The sequence below is a fragment of the Branchiostoma lanceolatum genome, chromosome 13 (genome assembly GCF_035083965.1).
Source record: "Branchiostoma lanceolatum isolate klBraLanc5 chromosome 13, klBraLanc5.hap2, whole genome shotgun sequence".
Classification (NCBI taxonomy): domain Eukaryota; kingdom Metazoa; phylum Chordata; class Leptocardii; order Amphioxiformes; family Branchiostomatidae; genus Branchiostoma; species Branchiostoma lanceolatum.
The window spans coordinates 9,755,942-9,782,966 of NC_089734.1; the positions used below are offsets into that span (position 1 = coordinate 9,755,942).

At 39.6% G+C, this 27,025-nt stretch overlaps 2 protein-coding genes across 52 annotated transcripts in view; one reads left to right on the forward strand and one right to left on the reverse strand.

Annotated features, from left to right (window-relative positions):
* LOC136447472 (mucin-3B-like) overlaps nt 1-27,025 on the forward strand; it is a 180,292-nt gene that overhangs the window by 29,591 nt on the left and 123,676 nt on the right. For 46 of the 50 annotated variants that reach the window (XM_066446394.1, XM_066446395.1, XM_066446396.1 and 43 more), the window contains exons 29-54: nt 888-989; nt 1,226-1,327; nt 1,870-2,079; nt 3,079-3,180; nt 4,395-4,496; nt 5,096-5,305; nt 6,288-6,389; nt 7,169-7,378; nt 8,334-8,435; nt 9,038-9,247; nt 10,188-10,289; nt 10,892-11,101; nt 12,042-12,143; nt 12,746-12,955; nt 13,893-13,994; nt 14,595-14,804; nt 15,850-15,956; nt 16,398-16,465; nt 17,765-17,901; nt 18,159-18,302; nt 20,777-21,907; nt 22,922-23,023; nt 23,266-23,367; nt 24,072-24,206; nt 24,392-24,493; nt 25,186-25,287. In XM_066446394.1, coding sequence (XP_066302491.1) covers nt 888-989; nt 1,226-1,327; nt 1,870-2,079; nt 3,079-3,180; nt 4,395-4,496; nt 5,096-5,305; nt 6,288-6,389; nt 7,169-7,378; nt 8,334-8,435; nt 9,038-9,247; nt 10,188-10,289; nt 10,892-11,101; nt 12,042-12,143; nt 12,746-12,955; nt 13,893-13,994; nt 14,595-14,804; nt 15,850-15,956; nt 16,398-16,465; nt 17,765-17,901; nt 18,159-18,302; nt 20,777-21,907; nt 22,922-23,023; nt 23,266-23,367; nt 24,072-24,206; nt 24,392-24,493; nt 25,186-25,287 — 4,518 coding nt within the window. The remainder of the gene's footprint in view (nt 1-887; nt 990-1,225; nt 1,328-1,869; nt 2,080-3,078; nt 3,181-4,394; nt 4,497-5,095; nt 5,306-6,287; nt 6,390-7,168; nt 7,379-8,333; nt 8,436-9,037; nt 9,248-10,187; nt 10,290-10,891; nt 11,102-12,041; nt 12,144-12,745; nt 12,956-13,892; nt 13,995-14,594; nt 14,805-15,849; nt 15,957-16,397; nt 16,466-17,764; nt 17,902-18,158; nt 18,303-20,776; nt 21,908-22,921; nt 23,024-23,265; nt 23,368-24,071; nt 24,207-24,391; nt 24,494-25,185; nt 25,288-27,025) is intronic. The other 4 variants (XM_066446404.1, XM_066446423.1, XM_066446421.1 and 1 more) reach the window with 4 other exon arrangements.
* The window catches only part of LOC136447475 (uncharacterized), a 162,181-nt gene that overhangs the window by 1,054 nt on the left and 134,102 nt on the right, over nt 1-27,025 (reverse strand). Inside the window, exon 15 of one of the 2 annotated variants that reach the window (XR_010757726.1) lies at nt 16,379-16,460. The gene's annotated coding sequence lies outside the window, so the exon portion shown is untranslated. Of the gene's footprint in view, nt 1-15,941; nt 16,461-27,025 lie in introns of those variants that run through there. The other variant, XM_066446450.1, reaches the window with a different exon arrangement.

The following is a 27,025-nucleotide window of genomic DNA, read 5'->3' on the forward strand; positions in this document are numbered from 1 at the left end:
CAAAACGCAAAAATTAGCTAATCTAATCAACCCTTTTTGTTTCGTTTTCGCATTTCATCTCAGACATATCAACACACATTACCACAATTCCAACCACGGTAAAGCCAATCACACAGGTCACCACCTTCCCAACTACGGTAAAACCGACAACACAAATTACAACAGGTGAATGTGCAATACTTGATTTGAAAGTAAAACGTACTAACAGATAAGTGTGCAGGTCTGCAAAGAATCCAACAACACTGGTTGTGGCAAAGCATAAGTTATAACTGCAAAGGCATAAGTTATAACCGCAAACTTCCCCACTCCAACGACAAATAACCATTGGAGCTTCTATCCAAACAGTACTACACACTTATCAAGAATATGCAACAACAACACTCGTTAGAAAGTAGTTATGTAACCACGGCTGACACATACAGCTAGTGGACGCATCTACATTTTTGACGCCAAACCAACACAGTACTTAGTCACAGATAACGATTTCTCTAAGATCTCAGAGAAAACTACCAGAGGTACAACAGAAAAGACAACACTTCCAACTACAATAGTTCCTACGCCACAAATCTCGACGGAAAGAACCACAGCACAAAGCGCCAACAAGACAATTCTACAAACTACCATTGTCACCGCATTAAAAAACCCACAGAGAACTACCCATAAATATACGTTACCATCCACCGTACATCCCACAACCCTGGTCACGACGGGTAAAGCTACATAGAAATCGATGATAGAGTAGCGAAATGGAGTGCTGCAGCATAGTTCCATTCAATCAATAATTGCTTGTGTTGAAGAGTCTTGTCAAGCAAAAGTACACCTTTCAAATACACCATGTTAATTGCAATGGACAAATCTAACTGCACAATTTTTACATCATATTTCAGAGAAAACAACACACCTTACCACGATTCCAACCACGGCAAATCCAACCACACAGGTCACAACCATCCCAACTACGGTTAAGCCAACAACAAAGATTACAACAGGTAAATGCGCAATACTTAATTCGGAAGAAAAATGTATTGACAGATATTTTCGTAGGTCAACAAAGCGTCAACAACGGTCGATATCACTAGTGAAACAACGCACTCTTTGCCCAATGTGACAAGAATTAGATTACTGCTCTTAGAATTACTTCTCAATCTGAACTATAACTTCAAACATCATGGTGTAGAGTCTAATCTTACCACGCCCTTTTCCATATCTTCACATTCCATCTCAGAGAAAACAACACACATTACCACGATTCCAACCACGGCAAATCCAACCACACAGGTCACAACCATCCCAACTACGGTCAAGCCAACAACAAAGATTACAACAGGTAAATGTGCAATACTTTATTAGGAAGTAAAATAAACAAATAGGTATGCAACTGTGTAGGTCAACAAAGAGTCCAACAACAGTGGATGTCACCAGTTAAACAACGCACTCTTTGCCCAATATGAAAAGAATTAGATTACTGCTCTTAAAATTACTTCTCAATCTGAACTATAACGTTAAACATCATGGTGTAGATTCCAATCTAATCACGCCCTTTTCTACATCTTCACATCTCATGTCAGACAAAACAACACACATTAGCACAAAACCAACTACGGTAAAACCAACCAAACAGCTCACCACGTTCCCCACTACAGCAAAGCCAACAACAAAAATTTCAACAGATGAACGTTCATTACTTTATTCGTAAGTAAGATGAATTGACAGATAAGACAAAAAGCATCACGGTGTAATTGACCAATCTAGCTACGCTCTTTAAAACATGTATTTTGATATGTTATTTCTGACAAAACGACACACCTTACCCCTTTGCCAACGACGGTAAAGCCAACCAATCAAAAATGGCAATTTATATCATGTCAGGGAAAACAACACGGCTAACAACGGACAAGACAACTCTGCGAACAACAGTAGGACCAACAACGCATATATCGACGGAAAAAACTACTGCACAAACCACCGACAAGACAACTTTACCAACTACCATTGTCACCACACAAAAAACAACAAAACAAACTACCGGAAAATCTACGCTGCCATCAACAGCTCAGCCTACGACCTTGCTCACAACGGGTAAATTACCAGTGAAACAGATCATAGAGTAGCCAAATACATTCATCTTAGATATAAGAAAGTCAGAATTACTGCTCTTAAAAATTTCTCGTAAGGCAGAACTATCACTTTAAACACCACGACGCAAACATTAGCTAATCTAATCAACCCTTTTTGTTTCGTTTTCGCATTTCATCTCAGACATATCAACACACATTAACACAATTCCAACCACGGTAAAGCCAATCACACAGGTCACCACCTTCCCAACTACGGTAAAACCGACAACACAAATTACAACAGGTGAATGTTCAATACTTGATTTGAAAGTAAAACGTACTTACAGATATGTGTGCAGGTCTGCAAAGCACCCAACAACACTGGTTGTGGCAAGGCATAAGTTATAACTGCAAAGGCATAAGTTATAACTGCAAACTTCCCAACTCCAACGACAAATAACCCTTGGAGCTTCTATCCAAATAGTACTACACACTTATCAAGAGTATGCAACAACAACACTCGTTAGAAAGTAGTTATGTAATCACGGCTGACACATACAGCTAGTGGACGCATCTATATTTTTGACACCAAAACAACACAGTACTTAGTCACGGATGACGATTTCTCTAAAATCTCAGAGAAACTACCAGACGTACAACAGAAAAGACAACACTTCCAACAACAATAGTTCCTACGACACACATCTCGACGGAAAGAACTACAGCACAAAGCGCCGACAAGACAACTCTACAAAGTACCATTGTCACCACACAAAAAACAACACAGAGAACTACCCATAAATATACGTTACCATCCGCAGTACATCCTACAACCCTGGTCACGACGGTTAAAGCTACATAGAAATCGATGATAGAGTAGCGAAATGGAGTGCTGCAGCATAGTTCCATTCAATCAATAATTGCTTCTGTGGCAGAGTCTTGTCAAGCAAAAGTACATCTTTCAAGAACACCGTGTTGCAATGGACAAATCTAACTGCATAATTTTCACATCATATTTCAGAGAAAACAACACACCTTACCACGATTCCAACCACCGCAAATCCAACCACACAGGTCACAACCATCCCAACTACGGTTAAGCCAACAACAAAGATTACAACAGGTAAATGCGCAATACTTAATTCGGAAGTAAGATGTACCCCAGCTAATTTAGATATAGCCAACAATTGTATATAGTATCAGTAACCTATTGTTACAGCAAAGTCAGACACAGTTTACTGACGCATGTATGTTTTTCCTATGTTTTTATCATGTATTTGCAATTAGCCCACGGGCATGAACTTGCAATGAACTTCTTCAACGTCATCGTTGCCTAACATTAACAGATATTTGCGTAGGTCAACAAAGCGTCAACAACTGTGGATATCACTGGTGAAACAACAAACTCTTCACCAAATATGAAAAGGATCAGATTACTGCTCTTAAAATTACTTCTCAATCTGAACTACAACTTTAAATATCATGGTGTAATTTATAATCTAACCACGCCCTTTTCCATATCTTCACATCTCATGTCAGACAAAACGACACACATTAGCACAATACCAACTAAGGTAGAGCCAACCCAAAGCTCACCACGTTCCCAACTACGGTAAAGCCAACCACACAAATTACAACAGGTGAATGTGCAATACTTGATTTGAAAGTAAAACGTACTAACAGATAGGTGTGCAGGTCTGCAAAGCATCCAACAACACTGGTTGTGGCAAGGCATACGTTATAACCGCAAACTTCCCCACTCCAACAACAAATAACCCTTAGAGCTTCTATCCAAACATTACTACAAACATACCAAGAATATGCAACAAAAACACTCGTTAGACAGTAGTAATGTAATCACGGCTGACACATACAGCTAGTGGACGCATCTACATTTTTGACGCCAAAACAACACAGTACTTAGTCACAGATGACGATTTCTCTAAAATCTCAGAGAAAACTACCAGACGTACAACAGAAAATACAACACTTCCAACAACAATAGTTCCTACGACACACATCTCGACGGAAAGAACTACAGCACAAACCACCGACAAGACAACTCTACAAAGTACCATTGTCACCACACAAAAAACAACACAAAGAACTACTAATTAATCTACGTTACCATCCACAGTACATCCTACAACCCTGTTCACGACGGTTAAAGCTACACAGAAATCGATGATAGCGTAGCGAAATGGAGTGCTGCAGCATACTTACATTCAATCAATAATTGCTTCTGTTGCAGAGTCTTGTCAAGCAAAAGTACACCTTTCAAGAACACCATGTTGCAATGGACAAATCTAACTGCATAATTTTCACATCATATTTCAGAGAAAACAACACACGTTACCACGATTCCAACCACCGCAAATCCAACCACAAAGGTCACAACCATCCCAACTACGGTTAAGCCAACAACAAAGATTACAACAGGTAAATGCGCAATACTTAATTCGGAAGTAAGATGTATTAACAGATATTTGCGTAGGTCAACAAAGCGTCAACAACTGTGAATATCACTGGTGAAACAACAAACTCTTCACCAAATATGAAAAGGATCAGATTACTGCTCTTAAAATTACTTCTCAATCTGAACTACAACTTGAAATATCATGGTGTAATTCATAATCTAACCACGCCCTTTTCTATATCTTCGCATCTCATGTCAGACAAAACTACACACATTAGCACAATACCAACTAAGGTAGAGCCAACCCAAATCTCACCACGTTCCCCACTACAGTAAAGCCAACAACAAAAATTTCAACTGATGAATGGTCAATACTTTATTCGTAAGTAAGGTGAATTGACAGATAAGACAAAAAGCATCACGGTGTAGTTGACCAATCTCGGTACGCTCTTTTAAACATATATTTTGATATGTTATTTCTGACCAATCGATACACTTTACCCCTTTGCCAACGACGGTAAAGCCAACCAAATAAAGCACCACAATCCAAACAACAGTATGGAGTATTGGATGTCGTTATACTTGAACATTTAGTCAAAAATGGCAATTTATATCATTTCAGGGAAAACAACACGGCTAACAACGGACAAGACAACTCTGCGAACAACAGTAGGACCAACAACGCATATATCGACGGAAAAAACTACTGCACAAACCACCGACAAGACAACTTTACCAACTACCATTGTCACCACACAAAAAACAACAAAACAAACTACCGGAAAATCTACGCTGCAATCAACAGCTCAGCCTACAACCTCACTCACAACGGGTAAAATAACTGTGAAACAGATCATAGAGTAGCCAAAAACATTCATCTTAGATATAACATAGTCAGAATTACTGCTCTTGAAAATTTCTCTCAAGGCAGAACTATAACTTTAAACAACACGACGCAAACATCAGCTAATCTAATCAACTCTTTTTGTTTCGTTTTCGCATTTCATCTCAGACATATCAACACACATTACCACAATTCCAACCACGGTAAAGCCAATCACACAGGTAACAACCTTCCCAATCACGGTAAAACCGACAACACAAAATTACCAACATGTGAATGTGCAATACTTGATTTGAAAGTAAAACGTACTAACAGATCAGTGTGCAGGTCTGCAAAGCATCCAACAACACTGGTTGTGGCAAGGCATAAGTTAGAACCGCAAACTTCCCAACTCCAACGACAAATAACCCTTGGAGCTTCTATCCAAACAGTACTACACACTTATCAAGAATATGCAACAACAACACTCGTTAGAAAGTAGTTATGTAATCACGGCTGACACATAGAGCTAGTGGATGCATCTACATTTTTGACGCCAAAACAACACAGTACTTAGTCACAGATTACGATTTCTCTAAAATCTCAGAGAAAACTACCAGACGTACAACAGAAAAGACAACACTTCCAACAACAATAGTTCCTACGACACACAGCTCGACGGAAAGAACTACAGCACAAACCACCGACAAGACAACTCTACAAAGTACCATTGTCACCACACAAAAAAACAACACAAAGAACTACTAATCAATCTACGTTACCATCCACAGTACATCCTACAACCCTGGTCACGACGGTTAAAGCTAATCAGAAATCGATGATAGCGTAGCGAAATGGAGTGCTGCAGCATAGTTCCATTCAATCAATAATTGCTTCTGTGGCAGAGTCTTGTCAACCAAAAGTACATCTTTCAAGAACACCATGTTGCAATGGACAAATCTAACTGCATAATTTTCACATCATATTTCAGAGAAAACAACACACCTTACCACGATTCCAACCACGGCAAATCCAACCACACAGGTCACAACCATCCCAACTACGGTTAAGCCAACAACAAAGATTACAACAGGTAAATGCGCAATACTTAATTCGGAAGTAAGATGTACCCCAGCTAATTTAGATATAGCCAACAATTGTATATAGTATCAGTAACCTATTGTTACAGCAAAGTCAGACACAGTTTACTGACGCATGTATGTTTTTCCTATGTTTTTATCATGTATTTGCAATTAGCCCACGGGCATGAACTTGCAATAAACTTCTTCAACGTCATCGTTGCCTAACATTAACAGATATTTGCGTAGGTCAACAAAGCGTCAACAACTGTGGATATCACTGGTGAAACAACATACTCTTCACCAAATATGAAAAGGATCAGATTAATGCTCTTAAAATTACTTCTCAATCTGAACTACAACTTTAAATATCATGGTGTAATTCATAATCTAACCACGCCCTTTTCTACATGTTCAAATCCCATGTCGGACAAAACAACACACATTAGCACAGTACCAACTACGAAAGAGCCAACCACACAGCTCACCACGTTCCCCACTACAGTAAAGCCAACAACAAAAATCACAACTGATGAATGGCCATACTTTATTCGTTAGTCAGGTGAATTGACAGATAAGACAAAAAGCATCACGGTGTAATTGACCAATCTAGGTACGCTCTTTCAAACATATATTTTGATATGTTATTTCTGACCAATCGATACACTTTACCCCTTTGCCAACGACGGTAAAGCCAACCAAATAAGGCACCACAATCCAAACATTAGTATGGAGTATTGGATGTCGTTATACTTGAACATTTAGTCAAAAATGGCAATTTATATCATTTCAGGGAAAACAACACGGCTAACAACGGACAAGACAACTCTGCCAACAACAGTAGGCCCAACAACGCATATATCGACGGAAAAAACTACTGCACAAACCACCGACAAGACAACTTTACCAACTACCATTGTCACCACACAAAAAACAACAAAACAAACTACCGGAAAATCTACGCTGCAATCAACAGCTCAGCCTACAACCTCGCTCACAACGGGTAAAATAACTGTTAAACAGATCATAGAGTAGCCAAATACATTCATCTTAGATATAAAATAGTCAGAATTACTGCTCTTGAAAATTTCTCTCCAAGCAGAACTATAACTTTAAACACCACGACGCAAACATTAGCTAATCTAATCAACCCTTTTTGTTTCGTTTTCGCATTTCATCTCAGACATATCAACACACATTACCACAATTCCAACCACGGTAAAGCCAACCATACAAATTACAACAGGTGAATGTGCAATACTTGATTTGAAAGAAAACCGTACTAACAGATAGGTGTGCAGGTCTGCAAAGCATCCAACAACACTGGTTGTGGCAAAGCATAAGTTATAACTGCAAACTCCCCACTCCAACGACAAATAACCCTTGGAGCTTCTATCCAAACAGTACTACACACTTATCAAGAATATGCAACATAAAAATTAATTAACAACAACACTCGTTAGAAAGTAGTTATGTAATCATGGCTGACACATACAGCTAGTGGACGCATCTACATTTTTGACGCCAAAACAACACAGTACTTAGTCACGGATGACGATTTCTCTAAAATCTCAGAGAAAACTACCAGACGTACAACAGAAAAGACAACACTTCCAACAACAATAGTTCCTACGACATACATCTCGACGGAACGAACTACAGCACAAACAACCGACAAGACAACTCTACAAACTACTATTGTCACCACACAAAAAGCAACACAGAGAACTACCCATAAATCTACGTTACCATCCACAGTACATCCTATAACCCTGGTCACGACGGGGAAAGCCTCATAGAAATCGATGATGGAGTAGTGAAACGGAGTGCTGCAGCATAGTTCAATTCAATTAATAATTGCTCCTGTTGCAGAGTCTTGTCAAGCAAAAGTACATCTTTCAAGAACACCATGTTGCCATGGACAAATCTAACTGCATAATTTTCACATCATATTTCAGAGAAAACAACACACCTTACCACGATTTCAACCACGGCAAATCCAACCACACAGCTCACAACCTTCCCAACTACGGTTAAGCCAACAACAAAGATTACAACAGGTAAATGCGCAATACTTAATTCGGAAGTAAGATGTATTAACAGATATTTGCGTTGGTCAACAAAGCGTCAACAACGGTGGATCTCATCAGTCAAACAACGCACTCTTTGCCCAATGTGACAAGAATTAGATTACTGCTCTTAGAATTACTCCCATCAATCTGAACTACAGCTTTAAATATCATGGTGTAATTTATAATCTAACCACGCCCTTTTCTATATCTTCACATCTCATGTCAGACAAAACAACACACATTAGCACAATACCAACTACGGTAGAGCCAACCACACAGCTCACCACGTTCCCCACTACAGTAAAGCCAACAACAAAAATCACAACTGATGAATGGTCAATACTTTATTCGTAAGTAAGGTGAATTGACAGATAAGACAAAAAGCATCACGGTGTAATTGACCAATCTCGGTACGCTCTTTCAAACATATATTTTGATATGTTATTTCTGACCAATCGATACACTTTACCCCTTTGCCAACGACGGTAAAGCCAACCAAATAAGGCACCACAATCCAAACATTAGTATGGAGTATTGGATGTCGTTATACTTGAACATTTAGTCAAAAACGGCAATTTAAATCATCTCAGGGAAAACAACACGGCATATAACGGACAAGACAACTCTGCGAACAACAGTAGGACCAACAACGCATATATCGACGGAAAAAACTACTGCACAAACCACCGACAAGACAACTTTACCAACTACCATTGTCACCACACAAAAAACAACAAAACAAACTACCGGAAAATCTACGCTGCAATCAACAGCTCAGCCTACAACCTCGCTCACAACGGGTAAAATACCAGTGAAACAGATCATAGAGTAGCCAAATACATTCATCTTAGATATAACATAGTCAGAATTACTGCTCTTGAAAATTTCTCTCCAAGCAGAACTATAACTTTAAACACCACGACGCAAACATTAGCTAATCTAATCAACTCTTTTTGTTTCGTTTTCGCATTTCATCTCAGACATATCGACACACATTACCACCATTTCAACCACGGTAAAGCCAACCACACAAATTACAACAGGTGAATGTGCAATAATTGATTTGAAAGTAAAACGTTCTAACAGATAGGTGTGCAGGTCTGCAAAGCATGCAACAACACCGGTTGTGGCAAATTATAATTCATAACCGCAAACTTCCCCACTCCAATGACAAATAACCCTTGGAGGTTCTATCCAAACAGTACTACACACTTATCAAGAATATGCAACAACAACACTCGTTAGAAAGTAGTGATGTAATCGCGGCTGACACATACAGCTAGTGGACGCATCTACATTTTTGACGCCAAAACAACACAGTACTTAGTCACGGATGACGATTTCTCTAAAATCTCAGAGAAAACTGCCAGACGTACAACAGAAAAGACAACACTTCCAACAACAATAGTTCCTACGACACACATCTCGACGGAAAGAACTACAGCACAAACAACCGACAAGACAACTCTACAAACTACTATTGTCACCACACAAAAAGCAACACAGAGAACTACCCATAAATCTACGTTACCATCCACAGTACATCCTATAACCCTGGTCACGACGGGTAAAGCTACATAGAAATCGATAATAGAGTAGTGAAACGGAGTGCTGCAGCCTAGTTCAATTCAATTAATAATTGCTCCTGTTGCAGAGTCTTGTCAAGCAAAAGTACATCTTTCAAGAACACCATGTTGCAATGGACAAATCTAACTGCATAATTTTCACATCATATTTCAGAGAAAACAACACACCTTACCACGATTTCAACCACGGCAAATCCAACCACACAGCTCACAACCTTCCCAACTACGGTTAAGCCAACAACAAAGATTACAACAGGTAAATGCGCAATACTTAATTCGGAAGTAAGATGTATTAACAGATATTTGCGTTGGTCAACAAAGCGTCAACAACGGTGGATCTCATTAGTCAAACAACGCACTCTTTGCCCAATGTGACAAGAATTAGATTACTGCTCTTAGAATTACTCCCATCAATCTGAACTAGAGCTTTAAATATCATGGTGTAATTTATAATCTAACCACGCCCTTTTCTATATCTTCACATCTCATGTCAGACAAAACAACACACATTAGCACAATACCAACTACGGTAGAGCCAACCACACAGCCCACCACGTTCCCCACTACAGTAAAGCCAACAACAAAAATCACAACTGATGAATGGTCAATACTTTATTCGTAAGTAAGGTGAATTGACAGATAAGACAAAAGGCATCACGGTGTAATTGACCAATCTCGGTACGCTCTTTCAAACATATATTTTGATATGTTATTTCTGACCAATCGATACACTTTACCCCTTTGCCAACGACGGTAAAGCCAACCAAATAAGGCACCACAATCCAAACATTAGTATGGAGTATTGGATGTCGTTATACTTGAACATTTAGTCAAAAACGGCAATTTATATCATCTCAGGGAAAACAACACGGCTAACAACGGACAAGACAACTCTGCGAACAACAGTAGGACCAACAACGCATATATCGACGGAAAAAACTACTGCACAAACCACCGACAAGACAACTTTACCAACTACCATTGTCACCACACAAAAAACAACAAAACAAACTACCGGAAAATCTACGCTGCAATCAACAGCTCAGCCTACAACCTCGCTCACAACGGGTAAAATACCAGTGAAACAGATCATAGAGTAGCCAAATACATTCATCTTAGATATAAAATAGTCAGAATTACTGCTCTTGAAAATTTCTCTCCAAGCAGAACTATAACTTTAAACACCACGACGCAAACATTAGCTAATCTAATCAACTCTTTTTGTTTCGTTTTCGCATTTCATCTCAGACATATCAACACACATTACCACAATTTCAACCACGGTAAAGCCAACCACACAAATTACAACAGGTGAATGTGCAATACTTGATTTGAAAGTAAAACGTACTAACAGATAGGTGTGCAGGTCTGCAAAGCATCCAACAACACTGGTTGTGGCAAAGCATAAGTTATAACCGCAAACTTCCCCACTCCAACGACAAATAACCATTGGAGCTTCTATCCAAACAGTACTACACACTTATCAAGAATATGCAACAACAACACTCGTTAGAAAGTAGTGATGTAATCACGGCTGACACATACAGCTAGTGGACGCATCTACATTTTTGACTCCAAAACAACACAGTACTTAGTCACGGATGACGATTTCTCTAAAATCTCAGAGAAAACTACCAGACGTACAACAGAAAAGACAACACTTCCAACAACAATAGTTCCTACGACACACATCTCGACGGAAAGAACTACAGCACAAACAACCGACAAGACAACTCTACAAACTACTATTGTCACCACACAAAAAGCAACACAGAGAACTACCCATAAATCTACGTTACCATCCACAGTACATCCTATAACCGTGGTCACGACGGGTAAAGCTACATAAAAATCGATGATAGAGTAGCGAAATGGAGTGCTGCAGCATAGTTCAATTCAATTAATAATTGCTCCTGTTGCAGAGTCTTGTCAAGCAAAAGTACATCTTTCAAGAACACCATGTTGCCATGGACAAATCTAACTGCATAATTTTCACATCATATTTCAGAGAAAACAACACACCTTACCACGATTTCAACCACGGCAAATCCAACCACACAGCTCACAACCTTCCCAACTACGGTTAAGCCAACAACAAAGATTACAACAGGTAAATGCGCAATACTTAATTCGGAAGTAAGATGTATTAACAGATATTTGCGTTGGTCAACAAAGCGTCAACAACGGTGGATCTCATTAGTGAAACAACGCACTCTTTGCCCAATGTGACAAGAATTAGATTACTGCTCTTAAAATTACTCCCATCAATCTGAACTACAGCTTTAAATATCATGGTGTAATTTATAATCTAACCACGCCCTTTTCTATATCTTCACATCTCATGTCAGACAAAACAACACACATTAGCACAATACCAACTACGGTAGAGCCAACCACACAGCTCACCACGTTCCCCACTACAGTAAAGCCAACAACAAAAATCACAACTGATGAATGGTCAATACTTTATTCGTAAGTAAGGTGAATTGACAGATAAGACAAAAGGCATCACGGTGTAATTGACCAATCTCGGTACGCTCTTTCAAACATATATTTTGATATGTTATTTCTGACCAATCGATACACTTTACCCCTTTGCCAACGACGGTAAAGCCAACCAAATAAGGCACCACAATCCAAACATTAGTATGGAGTATTGGATGTCGTTATACTTGAACATTTAGTCAAAAACGGCAATTTATATCATCTCAGGGAAAACAACACGGCTAACAACGGACAAGACAACTCTGCGAACAACAGTAGGACCAACAACGCATATATCGACGGAAAAAACTACTGCACAAACCACCGACAAGACAACTTTACCAACTACCATTGTCACCACACAAAAAACAACAAAACAAACTACCGGAAAATCTACGCTGCAATCAACAGCTCAGCCTACAACCTCGCTCACAACGGGTAAAATACCAGTGAAACAGATCATAGAGTAGCCAAATACATTCATCTTAGATATAAAATAGTCAGAATTACTGCTCTTGAAAATTTCTCTCCAAGCAGAACTATAACTTTAAACACCACGACGCAAACATTAGCTAATCTAATCAACTCTTTTTGTTTCGTTTTCGCATTTCATCTCAGACATATCAACACACATTACCACAATTTCAACCACGGTAAAGCCAACCACACAAATTACAACAGGTGAATGTGCAATACTTGATTTGAAAGTAAAACGTACTAACAGATAGGTGTGCAGGTCTGCAAAGCATCCAACAACACTGGTTGTGGCAAAGCATAAGTTATAACCGCAAACTTCCCCACTCCAACGACAAATAACCATTGGAGCTTCTATCCAAACAGTACTACACACTTATCAAGAATATGCAACAACACTCGTTAGAAAGTAGTGATGTAATCACGGCTGACACATACAGCTAGTGGACGCATCTACATTTTTGACTCCAAAACAACACAGTACTTAGTCACGGATGACGATTTCTCTAAAATCTCAGAGAAAACTACCAGACGTACAACAGAAAAGACAACACTTCCAACAACAATAGTTCCTACGACACACATCTCGACGGAAAGAACTACAGCACAAACAACCGACAAGACAACTCTACAAACTACTATTGTCACCACACAAAAAGCAACACAGAGAACTACCCATAAATCTACGTTACCATCCACAGTACATCCTATAACCGTGGTCACGACGGGTAAAGCTACATAGAAATCGATGATAGAGTAGCGAAATGGAGTGCTGCAGCATAGTTCAATTCAAGCAATAATTGCTCCTGTTGCAGAGTCTTGTCAAGCAAAAATACATCTTTCAAGAACACCATGTTGCCATGGACAAATCTAACTGCATAATTTTCACATCATATTTCAGAGAAAACAACACACCTTACCACGATTTCAACCACGGCAAATCCAACTACACAGCTCACAACCTTCCCAACTACGGTTAAGCCAACAACAAAGATTACAACAGGTAAATGCGCAATACTTAATTCGGAAGTAAGATGTATTAACAGATATTTGCGTTGGTCAACAAAGCGTCAACAACGGTGGATCTCATTAGTGAAACAACGCACTCTTTGCCCAATGTGACAAGAATTAGATTACTGCTCTTAAAATTACTTCTCAATCTGAACTACAACTTTGAATATCATGGTGTAATTTATAATCTAACCACGCCCTTTTCTATATCTTCACATCTCATGTCAGACAAAACAACACACATTAGCACAATACCAACTAAGGTAGAGCCAACCACACAGCTCACCACGTTCCCCACTACAGTAAAGCCAACAACAAAAATCACAACTGATGAATGGTCAATACTTTATTCGTAAGTAAGGTGAATTGACAGATAAGACAAAAGGCATCACGGTGTAATTGACCAATCTCGGTACGCTCTTTCAAACATATATTTTGATATGTTATTTCTGACCAATCGATACACTTTACCCCTTTGCCAACGACGGTAAAGCCAACCAAATAAGGCACCACAATCCAAACATTAGTATGGAGTATTGGATGTCGTTATACTTGAACATTTAGTCAAAAACGGCAATTTATATCATCTCAGGGAAAACAACACGGCTAACAACGGACAAGACAACTCTGCGAACAACAGTAGGACCAACAACGGATATATCGACGGAAAAAACTACCGCACAAACCACCGACAAGACAACTTTATCAACTACCATTGTCACCACACAAAAAACAACAAAACAAACTACCGGAAAATCTACGCTGCAATCAACAGCTCAGCCTACAACCTCGCTCACAACGGGTAAAATACCAGTGAAACAGATCATAGAGTAGCCAAATACATTCATCTTAGATAAAAAATAGTTAAAATTACTGCTCTTGAAAATTTCTCTCCAAGCAGAACAATAACTTCAAACACCACGACGCAAACATTACCTAATCTAATCAACTCTTTTTGTTTCGTTTTCGCATTTCATCTCAGACATATCAACACACATTACCACAATTCCAACCACAGTAAAGCCAACTAAACATGCACAAATTATAACAGGTGAATGTGCAATACTTGATTTGAAAGTAAAACGTACTAACAGATAGGTGTGCAGGTCTGCAAAGCATCCAACAACACTGGTTGTGGCAAAGCATAAGTTATAACCGCAAACTTCCCCACTCCAACGACAAATAACCATTGGAGCTTCTATCCAAACAGTACTACACACTTATCAAGAATATGCAACAACAACACTCGTTAGAAAGTAGTTATGTAATCACGGCTGACACATACAGCTAGTGGACGCATCTACATTTTTGACGCCAAAACAACACAGTACTTAGTCACAGATGACGATTTCTCTAAACTCTCAGACGTACAACAGAAAAGACAACACTTCCAACAACAAAAAGGTGATAGTGCACCTATTATGTCAATCCTTCCACAAATGTGGTAAATCAAAATAAATTCCAACCACGGCAAATCCAACCACACAGGTCACAACTTTCCCAACTACGATCAAGCCAACAACAAAGATTACAACATGTAAATGTGCAATACTTTATTAGGAAGTAAAATAAACCAATAGGTATGCGACTGTGAAGGTCAACAAAGAGTCCAACAACAGTGGATGTCACCAGTGAAACAACGCACTCTTTGCCTAATATGAAAAGAATTAGATTACTTCTCTTAAAATTACTTCTCAATCTGAACTATAACTTTAAACATCATGGTGTAGATTCTAATCTAACAACGCCCTTTTCTATATCTCCACATCTCATATCAGACAAAACAATAGCAATCCATACCAATATGACATCACCATGCACACATGATATTTTTCATTTTTAATCAGCCTTCACCATCGTGTACCTGGCATTTCGGCTGTCAAACCTGGACTATGCCACCGTTACAGCGACGCAGAGCAGCATCGACACCTTCAAACTGGACTTCGTTAGTAAGGTACATGATCTAAGTAATTGCGTACTAAATGGACACATGTATGGTCAACTGCAGTGGATAAATCATTCGCACGCTGATATCAGAGATTGTAATGGAACTTGAAGACATGCTTTTATTCACCAGTACTGTTTTCTCCGAGATGCTAAATTCTTCTTTCACACTCCCACTTTGGGGAGACCAGGTCGAACTTTTAAGTGAAGGTTCTACATGTACATGCAATTATGTCATTGCTGAATGAATAGCGGTCGATCACAAATGGTTGAAGTTTCATTAGTGGTACTAAAACATTTTCTTGATCAAAGTGGCTCCAAAGTTCCCAAACAAGAAACAAAAATTGGACAAATGCGAGCAAAAATACAGAATTATGTACTTAAACATAGATAACTAAACCTTGTGTACAAACGATATTAATCAATGATCACCTGTCCATGGTTGTTACAGCTACTTCAGTTGTTCGAAGCACATATCCCGGCAGTCAGGATCCGAACCGTCACTGTCATCGAACTGCGGTGAGTAGAAAATACATTTATTTATTTATTTCTGTTTTCTTTATCCAGGGTGGACGCTTTTCAGGCGTGCCCTGCACAGAATAACATTGTGATGGCAACCACTCGTATCATCTTTATTCGTATTCAGATACATAGTACAGATACATAGTACAGATACATAGTACAGATACAAATACAGATCGAGTATGGTGACCGTGTCAATTGACACGGTAGCCTTCGCGTGAATTTGTTTAAGGTGGATGACAGGTTGTGAATCTGAGACCCACACACTTTGGGCATCCGCCATCTCCAGCGGCACCAATTCGAGGGAGACGTGCTGGTTCTGGTTGGGATGCTTGCAGCGAGCTGCCGGATGACTCTTACACTTGAAGTCCGCCTTGATAACGCCGACGTAGCCATTCTAACTGTGGTCGGCAACTCATTCCAGGCAAATGCACCCCTATACGCAAATTTTCTCCTTCCTGATTCAAGTCTGACTTTCGGAAGTTGCAAAGATAAGTTTGAATTATGTCTTGTTGCATAAGTGTGAGATGTTCTGTCAAATATCTGTAGGTATTCTGGCACTTGTTGGTGAATAGATTTAAAGACAGTTTGAAGGAGGTGCATTTGCCGGCGAGATGCGAGGGAACTCCAACCTAAAGCAGACAACTGTACATTATCCACATGTGCTGTACGTGACAGACCGAGGACAAGCCGTGCTGCTCGGTTTTGAAGTTTCTGGACATTGTCAGAGAGAGATTTCCCACAGTTGGCCCAAACAGTATCACAATATTCAATCTTTGGAAGAACCATACAGTTGAATAGCATACACAGTGACTTAGGAGGTAAAATGAAAGTTAAACGTCGTATCACTCCTAGCCTAGATGACACCGCATTACACAGTTTGTTGATATGTATGCTCCAAGTTAGACTGGGGTCAAACCAAACACCTAGATATTTAAAACATGAAACCACTTCCAAATACGTTCCAGAAAGAGTAATATTTAGTTGTTCATTACCTAGGCGCAGCCTTCGTACAGTACCAAAGCGATATACATCTTTATCAATTCTCTATCTAGATGTCTAGATCTACTACCACAACTTTGAGCTTAACGTTAACAGAGTGTTTGGACATATACGATGTACCATGCTAATCTAAGTACGCCACATTTATTGATTACCTTGGAACAGATCCAGATGGGTGCTAGTACTGCACGATAGAGCAAAAATGATGCAAAGATGATTTACAGCCTAACTGCTGCTTGTTGTGACAATGACGCGATGAAATGGATTATATTCTTTTCTGAACTTGTTACTCAGGGAGGGGAGCGTGACTCCTATAGTCGAGGCTGACGTAAACAGAGACGAAGAGGCAAATCTGACAGCTCTGGTGGAGAGCTTGGAAGGAAGCACAGTTGGAAGTGATTATGTAAACCAGACCACTACTGGGCAGAGAGGTATGGATTTAACAAAGCAAATTTGTGCTCTTTCAACCGAGGTGATAAATACATAGTTGCTCTAAATGTTCAATGAGGATTGTCTTCAATGTAAGGCGCTCAATTCAAATCTAGGTCTCTACATATGAAAATCTCTGATTGAATTATCATTCCGCTACAACTGACAAATGTTTTTTTTTATACATCAGCTGTGAAAATTATCCTATAAACGTTCCTGGCAAATTCAAATCGTTAAAATTATATTTTCTTTGTTACAGCCCTCACGGTGTTATTAAGCTGCAATGACACTGTTGTGCACAACTGCCACTCTAATGCCACGTGTATTTCGAGGTGGTTGCTGGAAGATGGATGGTACTGCGTTTGCAACAGTGGTTTCACAGGGAATGGAACTTTTTGTGAAGGTGAAAATCTATAGCAAAATGTCATTTGATAATCTCGTATATTTTCTGTCGTCCGTCCATACTAATACTTATGTACTGAGTATATTACATCTGTGTCGTAAGTATTTTTTGTGACTGATATCCATCATTATCTCCATCGAGATATTGTTTTGGGTGTGTCTGCGTGTCTGTTTGTCTGTCTGTTTGTTTGTTTATCTGTTTGTGTTTTCGCACAACTGTAGTCAGCATAACTCAAGAACCTCTTGATGGATTATGATGATATTTGGTATGAGGGCAGCCGAAATTCAAGGTCGATTTTGGGTCCCCTGGTATGTGACCTTGGTACTGCATCATAACTTCAATTTTTGTATCTGTTGACCTGGACGTGCTGTGGTCTTGATTTTTGGGTGGCAGATAGCTTGTGATGTAATAAAGAAGTGGTGTAGGTTTGGGCCCCCTTGCAGCTTCCTCTGGAACTGCAGGGGCGTTTTTGTGAAAATCTTCTAAAGATAATAACTGAACAAAGGAACAACGGATTTCCATGATATTTAGTATGCAGTTAGCTTAGACAGAGATCTACACAATGAAGTGCAAATTATGCTAATTGTGACTTAATTTGCATAGCTAATGAGGAAAATCTATGTTTGCAGTGTTTTCCATTATCAGACTCAAATACACGAAACATATGTAGTGTAAGGAAAGTGGAGCATCAACAGATAGCAATTATGCAAATAAATTCCTAATTTGCATAATCAACGCAAAAACACTATAATTCATCTAATTGGAAAATTATAGGACTGTCAATATTGCAACATGTGTAAGTTAGATAAAGGTGTTATGACCAAGCATATATCATGCAAATGTGTAAGTCATTTGCATGAATAGAATTGTTCATGGAGATATGAGGTCGTGGAACTCTTGTTTTATTGTGTTTCGAGTACTTGATAACAGCAACAACACGAAACAAATACCATCGTTTTTATCTCCATGAAAAATGGAGATATTGTTTTGGGTGTGTCTGTCTGTTTGTTTGTCTGTTTGTCTGTTTGTGTTTCCGCACTACTCTAGTCAGCATAACTCAAGAACCTCTTGATTGATTACGATGATATTTGGCATGTGGGCAGGTGTTGTGAAGCCGAAGTTCAAGGTAATTTGGACCCCCTGGTATGTGACCTTGGTACTGCAGCAGAACTTCCATTTTTGTATCTTTTGACCTGGACGTGCTATGGTCTTGATTTTTGGGTGGCAAATAGCTTGTGATGTAATAAAGAAGTGGTGTCGGTTTGGGCCCCCTAGCAGCTTTCCCTGGAACTGCAGGGGGCGTTATTGTGAAAATCTTCTAAGGGGAATAACTGAACAAAGGAAAGACGGATTTCCATGATATTTAGTATGCAGGTAGTTTAGACAGATATGTACACAATGAAGTGCAAATTATGCTAATTGGGACTTAATTGGCAATCTATATTTGCAGTGTTTTTCCATTATAAGACTCAAAAACATGTAAAAGATGTACCAAAATATATTACTCAAGCAACTGGATAAGATTTTGAAACAGTCAGACGTTTCAGACAGTATCCACTGTCTTTCGTCAGTGACTAAGGATAGGACTGAGAACACCAGGTTTTATACCAAAACTCTGAATAGATATGTTAATGAGGTAAAGACAATTTAGGATGTCTTGAAGTAGTCTTCAAAAAGAAGATTAATTCAAGACAAAGTTTATGCCAATAGTTCAATTAGCTACTGTTGTTCTAGTACAGTAACTAAATGTTGCTTGTCCGGGGGTGGGGGGTGGTGGGCAGTGCATTATCCCAGGTGCCTGAAAGTTGAACGCGTAGACCCCCTTTCCTGTTGAGGGCGGGGTTGTACGTCCTCTCATATATTGCTTCTCTAATTCCCCGTTCGAACCAGCGTTCTTCACGATCTAGGATGTCAGTGGATTCGAAATTGAATGAGTGTCCCTGGTTGTGTTTTAGATGGTGGTAAATGGCAGAGGAGTAGCGGTTAGCGCTCTTTCTGCAATGTTCCTTGTACCTTTCTTTTAGTGGTCGACTTGTCTCCCCAATGTACATGTTATTGCAGTTCGGTTCTTCACATTTCAGTTTGTAGATGACATTGGCTTTGATGCCTTTTTCAGGCCTGTCTTTTGGATGGACTAGTTGTAAAAGATGTAGTTTATGGCAAGTGGAGTATCAACAGATGCCAATTATGCAAAATAAATTCCTAATTTGCATAATTAATGCAAAAGTGCCATAATTCATCTAAGTGTTAGATGAAGGTTTGTCAACATTGCGACATGTGTAAGTTGGTTAAATATCGATTCAGACCAATATAGTAAATGATCGTCTCTCCATCTATTACTCCACACGCAAAACCACACATCTATAATTCTATACCATATCTAAAGGAATAGAAACTTTTGACTGTAGGCAGATAATTCATTATTCATTAAACGTTATCCCTTTCTCAATCCTCATATGGTGAATACCATCTAGAAACTACCACAACCACCATCCCGACAACACTGCACCCAACTACTCATTTCACCACCATCCCCACAACAAAGCATCCGACGACTCATTTCACCACCATCCCGACAACAAGGCATCCGACGACTCATTTCACTACCATCCCGACAACAAGGCATCCGACGACTCATTTCACCACCATCCCGACAACAAGGCATCCGACGACTCATTTCACCACCATCCCGACAACAAGGCATGCAACGACCCAAGTCACCACCATCCCGACAACAAGGCATGCAACGACCCAAGTCACCACCATCCCGACAACAAGGCATGCAACAACCCAAGTCACCACCCTCCCAACGACGATAGTTACCACCATCCCAACAACAAGGCATGCAACGACCCAAGTCACCACCATCCCCACAACAAAGCATGCAACGACCCAAGTCACCACCATCCCCACAACAAGGCATGCAACGACCCAAGTCACCACCCTCCCAACTACGGTAGTTACCACCATCCCCACAACAAGGCATGCAACGACCCAAGTCACCACCCTCCCAACTACGGTAGTTTCCACCATCCCAACAACAAGGCATGCAACGACCCAAGTCACCACCATCCCCACAACAAAGCATGCAACGACCCAAGTCACCACCATCCCAACAACAAAACATGCAACGACCCAAGTCACCACCCTCCCAACTACGGTAGTTACCACCATCCCCACAACAAGGCATGCAACGACCCAAGTCACCACCCTCCCAACTACGGTAGTTACCACCATCCCAACAACAAGGCATGCAACGACCCAAGTCACCACCATCCCAACAACAAAGCATGCAACGACCCAAGTCACCACCCTCCCAACTACGGTAGTTACCACCATCCCAACAACAAAGCATGCAACGACCCAAGTCACCACCCTCCCAACTACGGTAGTTACCACCATCCCAACAACAAAGCATGCAACGACCCAAGTCACCACCCTCCCAACTACGGTAGTTACCACCATCCCCACAACAAGGCATGCAACGACCCAAGTCACCACCCTCCCAACTACGGTAGTTACCACCATCCCCACAACAAGGCATGCAACGACCCAAGTCACCACCCTCCCAACCACGGTAAAGCCAACAACAAAAATTACAACAGGTGAATGTCCTATATCTTATTTGAAATATAAAATATTCAAACAGATATGTGTATTGGTCTATAAAGAATCCAACAATGAATGTTACCGGTACCGGCAAATATTTACCCACCCAAAAAGCTTCTATTCACGTTTTACTGCAAGACTATTTGAAACAACATAAAACACGTTAGGCCCCCATTCCACTAGACGGAGATTTCACTGCGCTCTCGCTACGACCTAAAATCGGATTTGTCTAATCCTTGTTTTCCTAATGGGAATATCATGCAAAATGTAAAAGTATGGATGAAGAGACAACAAAACACATAAAGCGCAAAAATATTCGTTTTGTTATCTATGGAATTCGTTCAGCGCTCTGTTTTAGGTCGCAGAGAGCGCGCGGCGAGAGCGCCGTCCTAGTGGAATGGGGGTATTAGTAATCATTGCCGAAACATGCACTTGATGGACGCATCTACATCCCAGATGACCCAACAACACGGTAATTACTAAATGATGACAATTTGTACTTTTCCCTCACTGCAAAAAATATAACCATCAAGGTTTCCATCTATACATTACTACAACCTGTAATGAAAATGCAACATTAAACTGGTTAGAAAGCGGTAACAAGTAATAATGTGTATACGAAACTAATCTATAATCCGGTCGTCGATAAAACAGAGTATTTAGTCATAAATGTCAATCTATATCATCTGAGCAAAAACCACACGGCTTACAACGGAAAAGACAACTCTGCCAACAAGAACAACAGTAGCCCCAACAACACAAAACTCGACGGAAAAAAAAATACTACACAAACCACCAAAAAGACAACTTTACCAACCACCATTGTCACCACGGGCAAAACTACAGCGATACCTATGATAGAATAGAGAAATTGATTCTTCTTCGATATATAAAAATACTAACACTTATATGCTACTGCTGCAGAGTCTTGTCAACCAAAATTACATCTTTCAAGGATACCATGTTGTAATGGACAAATCTAACTGCATAATTTTCACATCATATTTCAGAGAAAACAACACACATTACCACGATTCCAACCACGGCAAATCCAACCACACAGGTCACAACCTTCCCAACTACGGTTAAGCCAACAACAAAGATTACAACAGGTAAATGTGCAAAACTTTTTTTTGGAAGTAAAATAAATCAATAGGTATGTGACTGTGTAGGTCAAAAAAGACTCCAACAACAGTGGATGTCACCGGTGAAACAACAAACTCTTCACCCAGTATGAAAAGAATTAGATTACAGCTCTTAAAATTACTTCTCAATCTGAACTATAACTTTAAACATCATTGTGTAGATTTTAGTCTAACCACGCTCTTTTCCATATCTTTACATTTCATCTCAGAGAAAACAACACACATTACCACAATACCAACCACCATAAAGCCAACCACACAGGTCACCACGTTCCCCACTACAGTAAAGCCAACAACAAAGATTACAACAGGTAAATGTGCAATATTTAATTCGTTAGTAACATGAATAGACAGATAAGTGTGTTGGTCTACAAAGAATCCAACAACAGAGGAAGGCATTAAAAAAAGAAACTCGTTAACTACTTTGAAAACATGTAACAAGAACGATTCGTTCAAACATTAGTAGAAACCTATTCCGAAAATTTAATATTAAACTCTTTTGTAAATTCATTTGATATGTTATTTCTGACAAAACGATTAACATCACCACTTTTCCAATTACGGTAAAGCCAACCAAAAAAGACACCACGCTGTATAATTTGTTGTTATGTATTTTATTCGATTGTGTGTAGAGGACTCCAGGAAGAATAGTTCAATGTAACTAATGGAGATTCCTAATAAACAAACAAACAAACAAAACAAACAAACAAACAAAACCACAATCTAAACAACAGGAAATACACCAAACAAAATTATAAGGGGTAGAAAGGTTTATAAGCAGACATGTAGACAAACCCCAAAGCAGCCAACAAAAGAGCTAGACGTTAAAGGCATCACGTAGATTTCACCTCTTGCAAAACCATTTATATCTTTACAACCTATCAAGGAGATGAAACGTCAAACTGGTAAAAAAGATAGATCGCCAATCTGCGACAAGTAGTTAATGGACTCACCTATAACCCGTTGTCGTTATGATTGCGTATTTATTCAAAAATTGCAATTAACATTATCTTAGAGAAAACCACACCGCTTACAACGGAGAAGACAACTCTGCCAACAACAGTAGTCCCTACGACACACATCTCGACGGAAAAAACAACAGCACAAACCACAGACAAGACAACTTTACCAACTACCATTGTCACCACGGGTAAAACTACAATGATATCTATACAAAACAGAGTAGCGAAATGGATTTGGCTTGACTATAGATAAAATACTTACATTTACTCCTCCAGCAGTTTCTTCTCAAGCCGAACTATAACTTTAAACACCATCGTGCAAGCGACAGCTTATCTCACCACAGCTTTATCTACATTTCGCATTTCATCTCAGACAAAACAACACACGTTACCACAATTCCAACCACGGTAAAGCCAACCACACAGGTCACCACCTTCCCAACTACGGTAAAGCCAACAACACACATAACAACAGGTGAATGTGCAATACTTGATTTGAAAGTAAAACGTATTAACAGATATGTGTGCAGGTCTGCAAAGCATCCAACAACACAGGTTGTGGCAAGGCATACGTTATAACCGCAAACTTCCCCACTCCAACAACAAATAACCCTTAGAGCTTCTATCCAAACATTACTACAAACATACCAAGAATATGCAACAAAAACACTCGTTAGACAGTAGTAATGTAATCACGGCTGACACATGCAGCTAGTGGACAAATCTGCATTTTTGACGCCAAAACAACACAGTACTTAGTCACAGATAACAATTGCTCTAAAATCTCGGAGAGAACTACCAGACATACAGCAGAAATGACAACACTTCCAACTACAATAGTTCCTACGACACATATCTCGACGGAAAGAACTACAGCACAAACCACCGACAAGACAACTCTACCAACTACCATTGTCACCACACAAAAAAAAAACCCAGAAAACTACCCATGAATCTACGTTACCATCCACAGTACATCCTACAACCGTGGTCACGACGGGTAAAGCTACATAGAAATCGATGATAGAGTAGCGAAAAGGAGTGCTGCAGCATAGTTACATTCAATCAATAATTGCTGAAGAGTCTTGTCAACCAACATTACATATTTCAAGGACACCACGTTGTAATGGACAAATCTAACTGCATAATTTTCCTATCATATTTCAGAGCAAACAACACACATTACCACGATTCCAACCACGGCAAATCCAACCACACAGGTCACAACCTTCCCAACTACGGTTAAGCCAACAACAAAGATTACAACAGGTAAATGTGCATTCCTTTTTTGGAAGTAAAACGTATTAACAGATATGTGTGCAGGTCTGCAAAGCATCCAACAAAACAGGTTGTGGCAAGGCATAAGTTATAATCGCAAACTTCCCCACTCCAACAACAAATAACCCTACCATCCACAGTACAGCCTACAACCTTGTCAGCACGGGTAAAATTTCATTGATACCGATTACTGCGTTGAAAAGTCGACTTCTATAAATTCATACACTTTGAGGACTATTGTGTAGACGACAACTAATCTAACCACGACTTTATTCTACATCTTCACATTTTATCTCAGACAAAACATCACACGTTACAACTATTCCAACCACAGTAAGGCCAACCACACAGGTCACCACCTTACCCACTACAGTAAAGCCAACAACAAAAATCACAACAGGTAAAAGTGCAATAGTTTATTCGGGAGTGAAGTATAAACAAATACATGTGTAGGTCCACAAAGGACCTCAACAACAGTAAACGTCTCCGCAAAATCGACGTACTTTTCATTTCACTCACTGAACCATACCACCAAGAAAGCATCCATTCAAACATTACTACAAAGGTGTTCATCAATTGTAACATTTAATTCGTTATCAATTACCTTAGTCGTCACTGTTGAAACAAGCAGTTAACGGACAAATATGCATTACAGATGCCCAAGCATCAGTAATTACAGAAAAATCAAAGATGCAGAATAAGTCACAGATACAAATATTCTTATCTCAGAGAAAACGACCAGGCACACAACAGAAAAGACAACACTCCCTACAACAGTAGTCCCAACAACACACGTCTCGACGGAAAGAACTACAGCGCAGACCACTGAAAAGACCACTTTACCGACTACCATAGTCACCACACAAAAAACAACACAGCAAACTACGCTACCATCTACAGTACAGCCTACAACCTTGGTCACCACGGGTAAAACTACATTGATATCTATTACAGCATTACAAAATCGGCATATCACCAACATACATGGAGAAAAATTTGATTCACAATGATTGCTGTTCTAACATTTCTTCTCAATGAACACTAAAACTACGGGGACTATTGTCTAGACGACAACTAAATTAAATCTAACCATGCCTTTCTTCTATATCTCCACATTTGATCACAGAGAAAACAACACACATTACCACAATACCAACCACGGTAAAACCAACCACAAAGATCACCACCTTACCCACTACGGTAAAGCCAACAACAAAAATCACAACAGGTAAATGTGCAATAGTTTATTCGAGTGAAGTATATTAACATATACAGATGTAGAAGCACAAAGGATCTAAACAACAGTAGACATCTCCGCAAAATCGACGTACTTTTCATTTCACTGAACCATACACCCAACAAAGCATCCATTCAAACATTACTACAAAGGTGTTCATCAATTGCAACATTTAATTCGTTATCAATCATCTTAGTCGTCACTGCTGAATCAAGCAGCTTACGGACAAATATACATTACAGATGCCCAAGCATTCAGTAAATACAGAATAAGTCACAGATGCAAATTTGACTTATCTCAGAGATAACGACCAGGCACACAACAGAAAAGACAACACTCCCTACAACGGTAGTCCCAACAACACACGTCTCGACGGAAAGATCTACACCGCATACCACTAAAGAGACCACTTTACCAACTACCATAGTCACCACACAAAAAACAACACAGCAAACTACGCTACCATCCACATTACAGCCTACAACCTTGGTC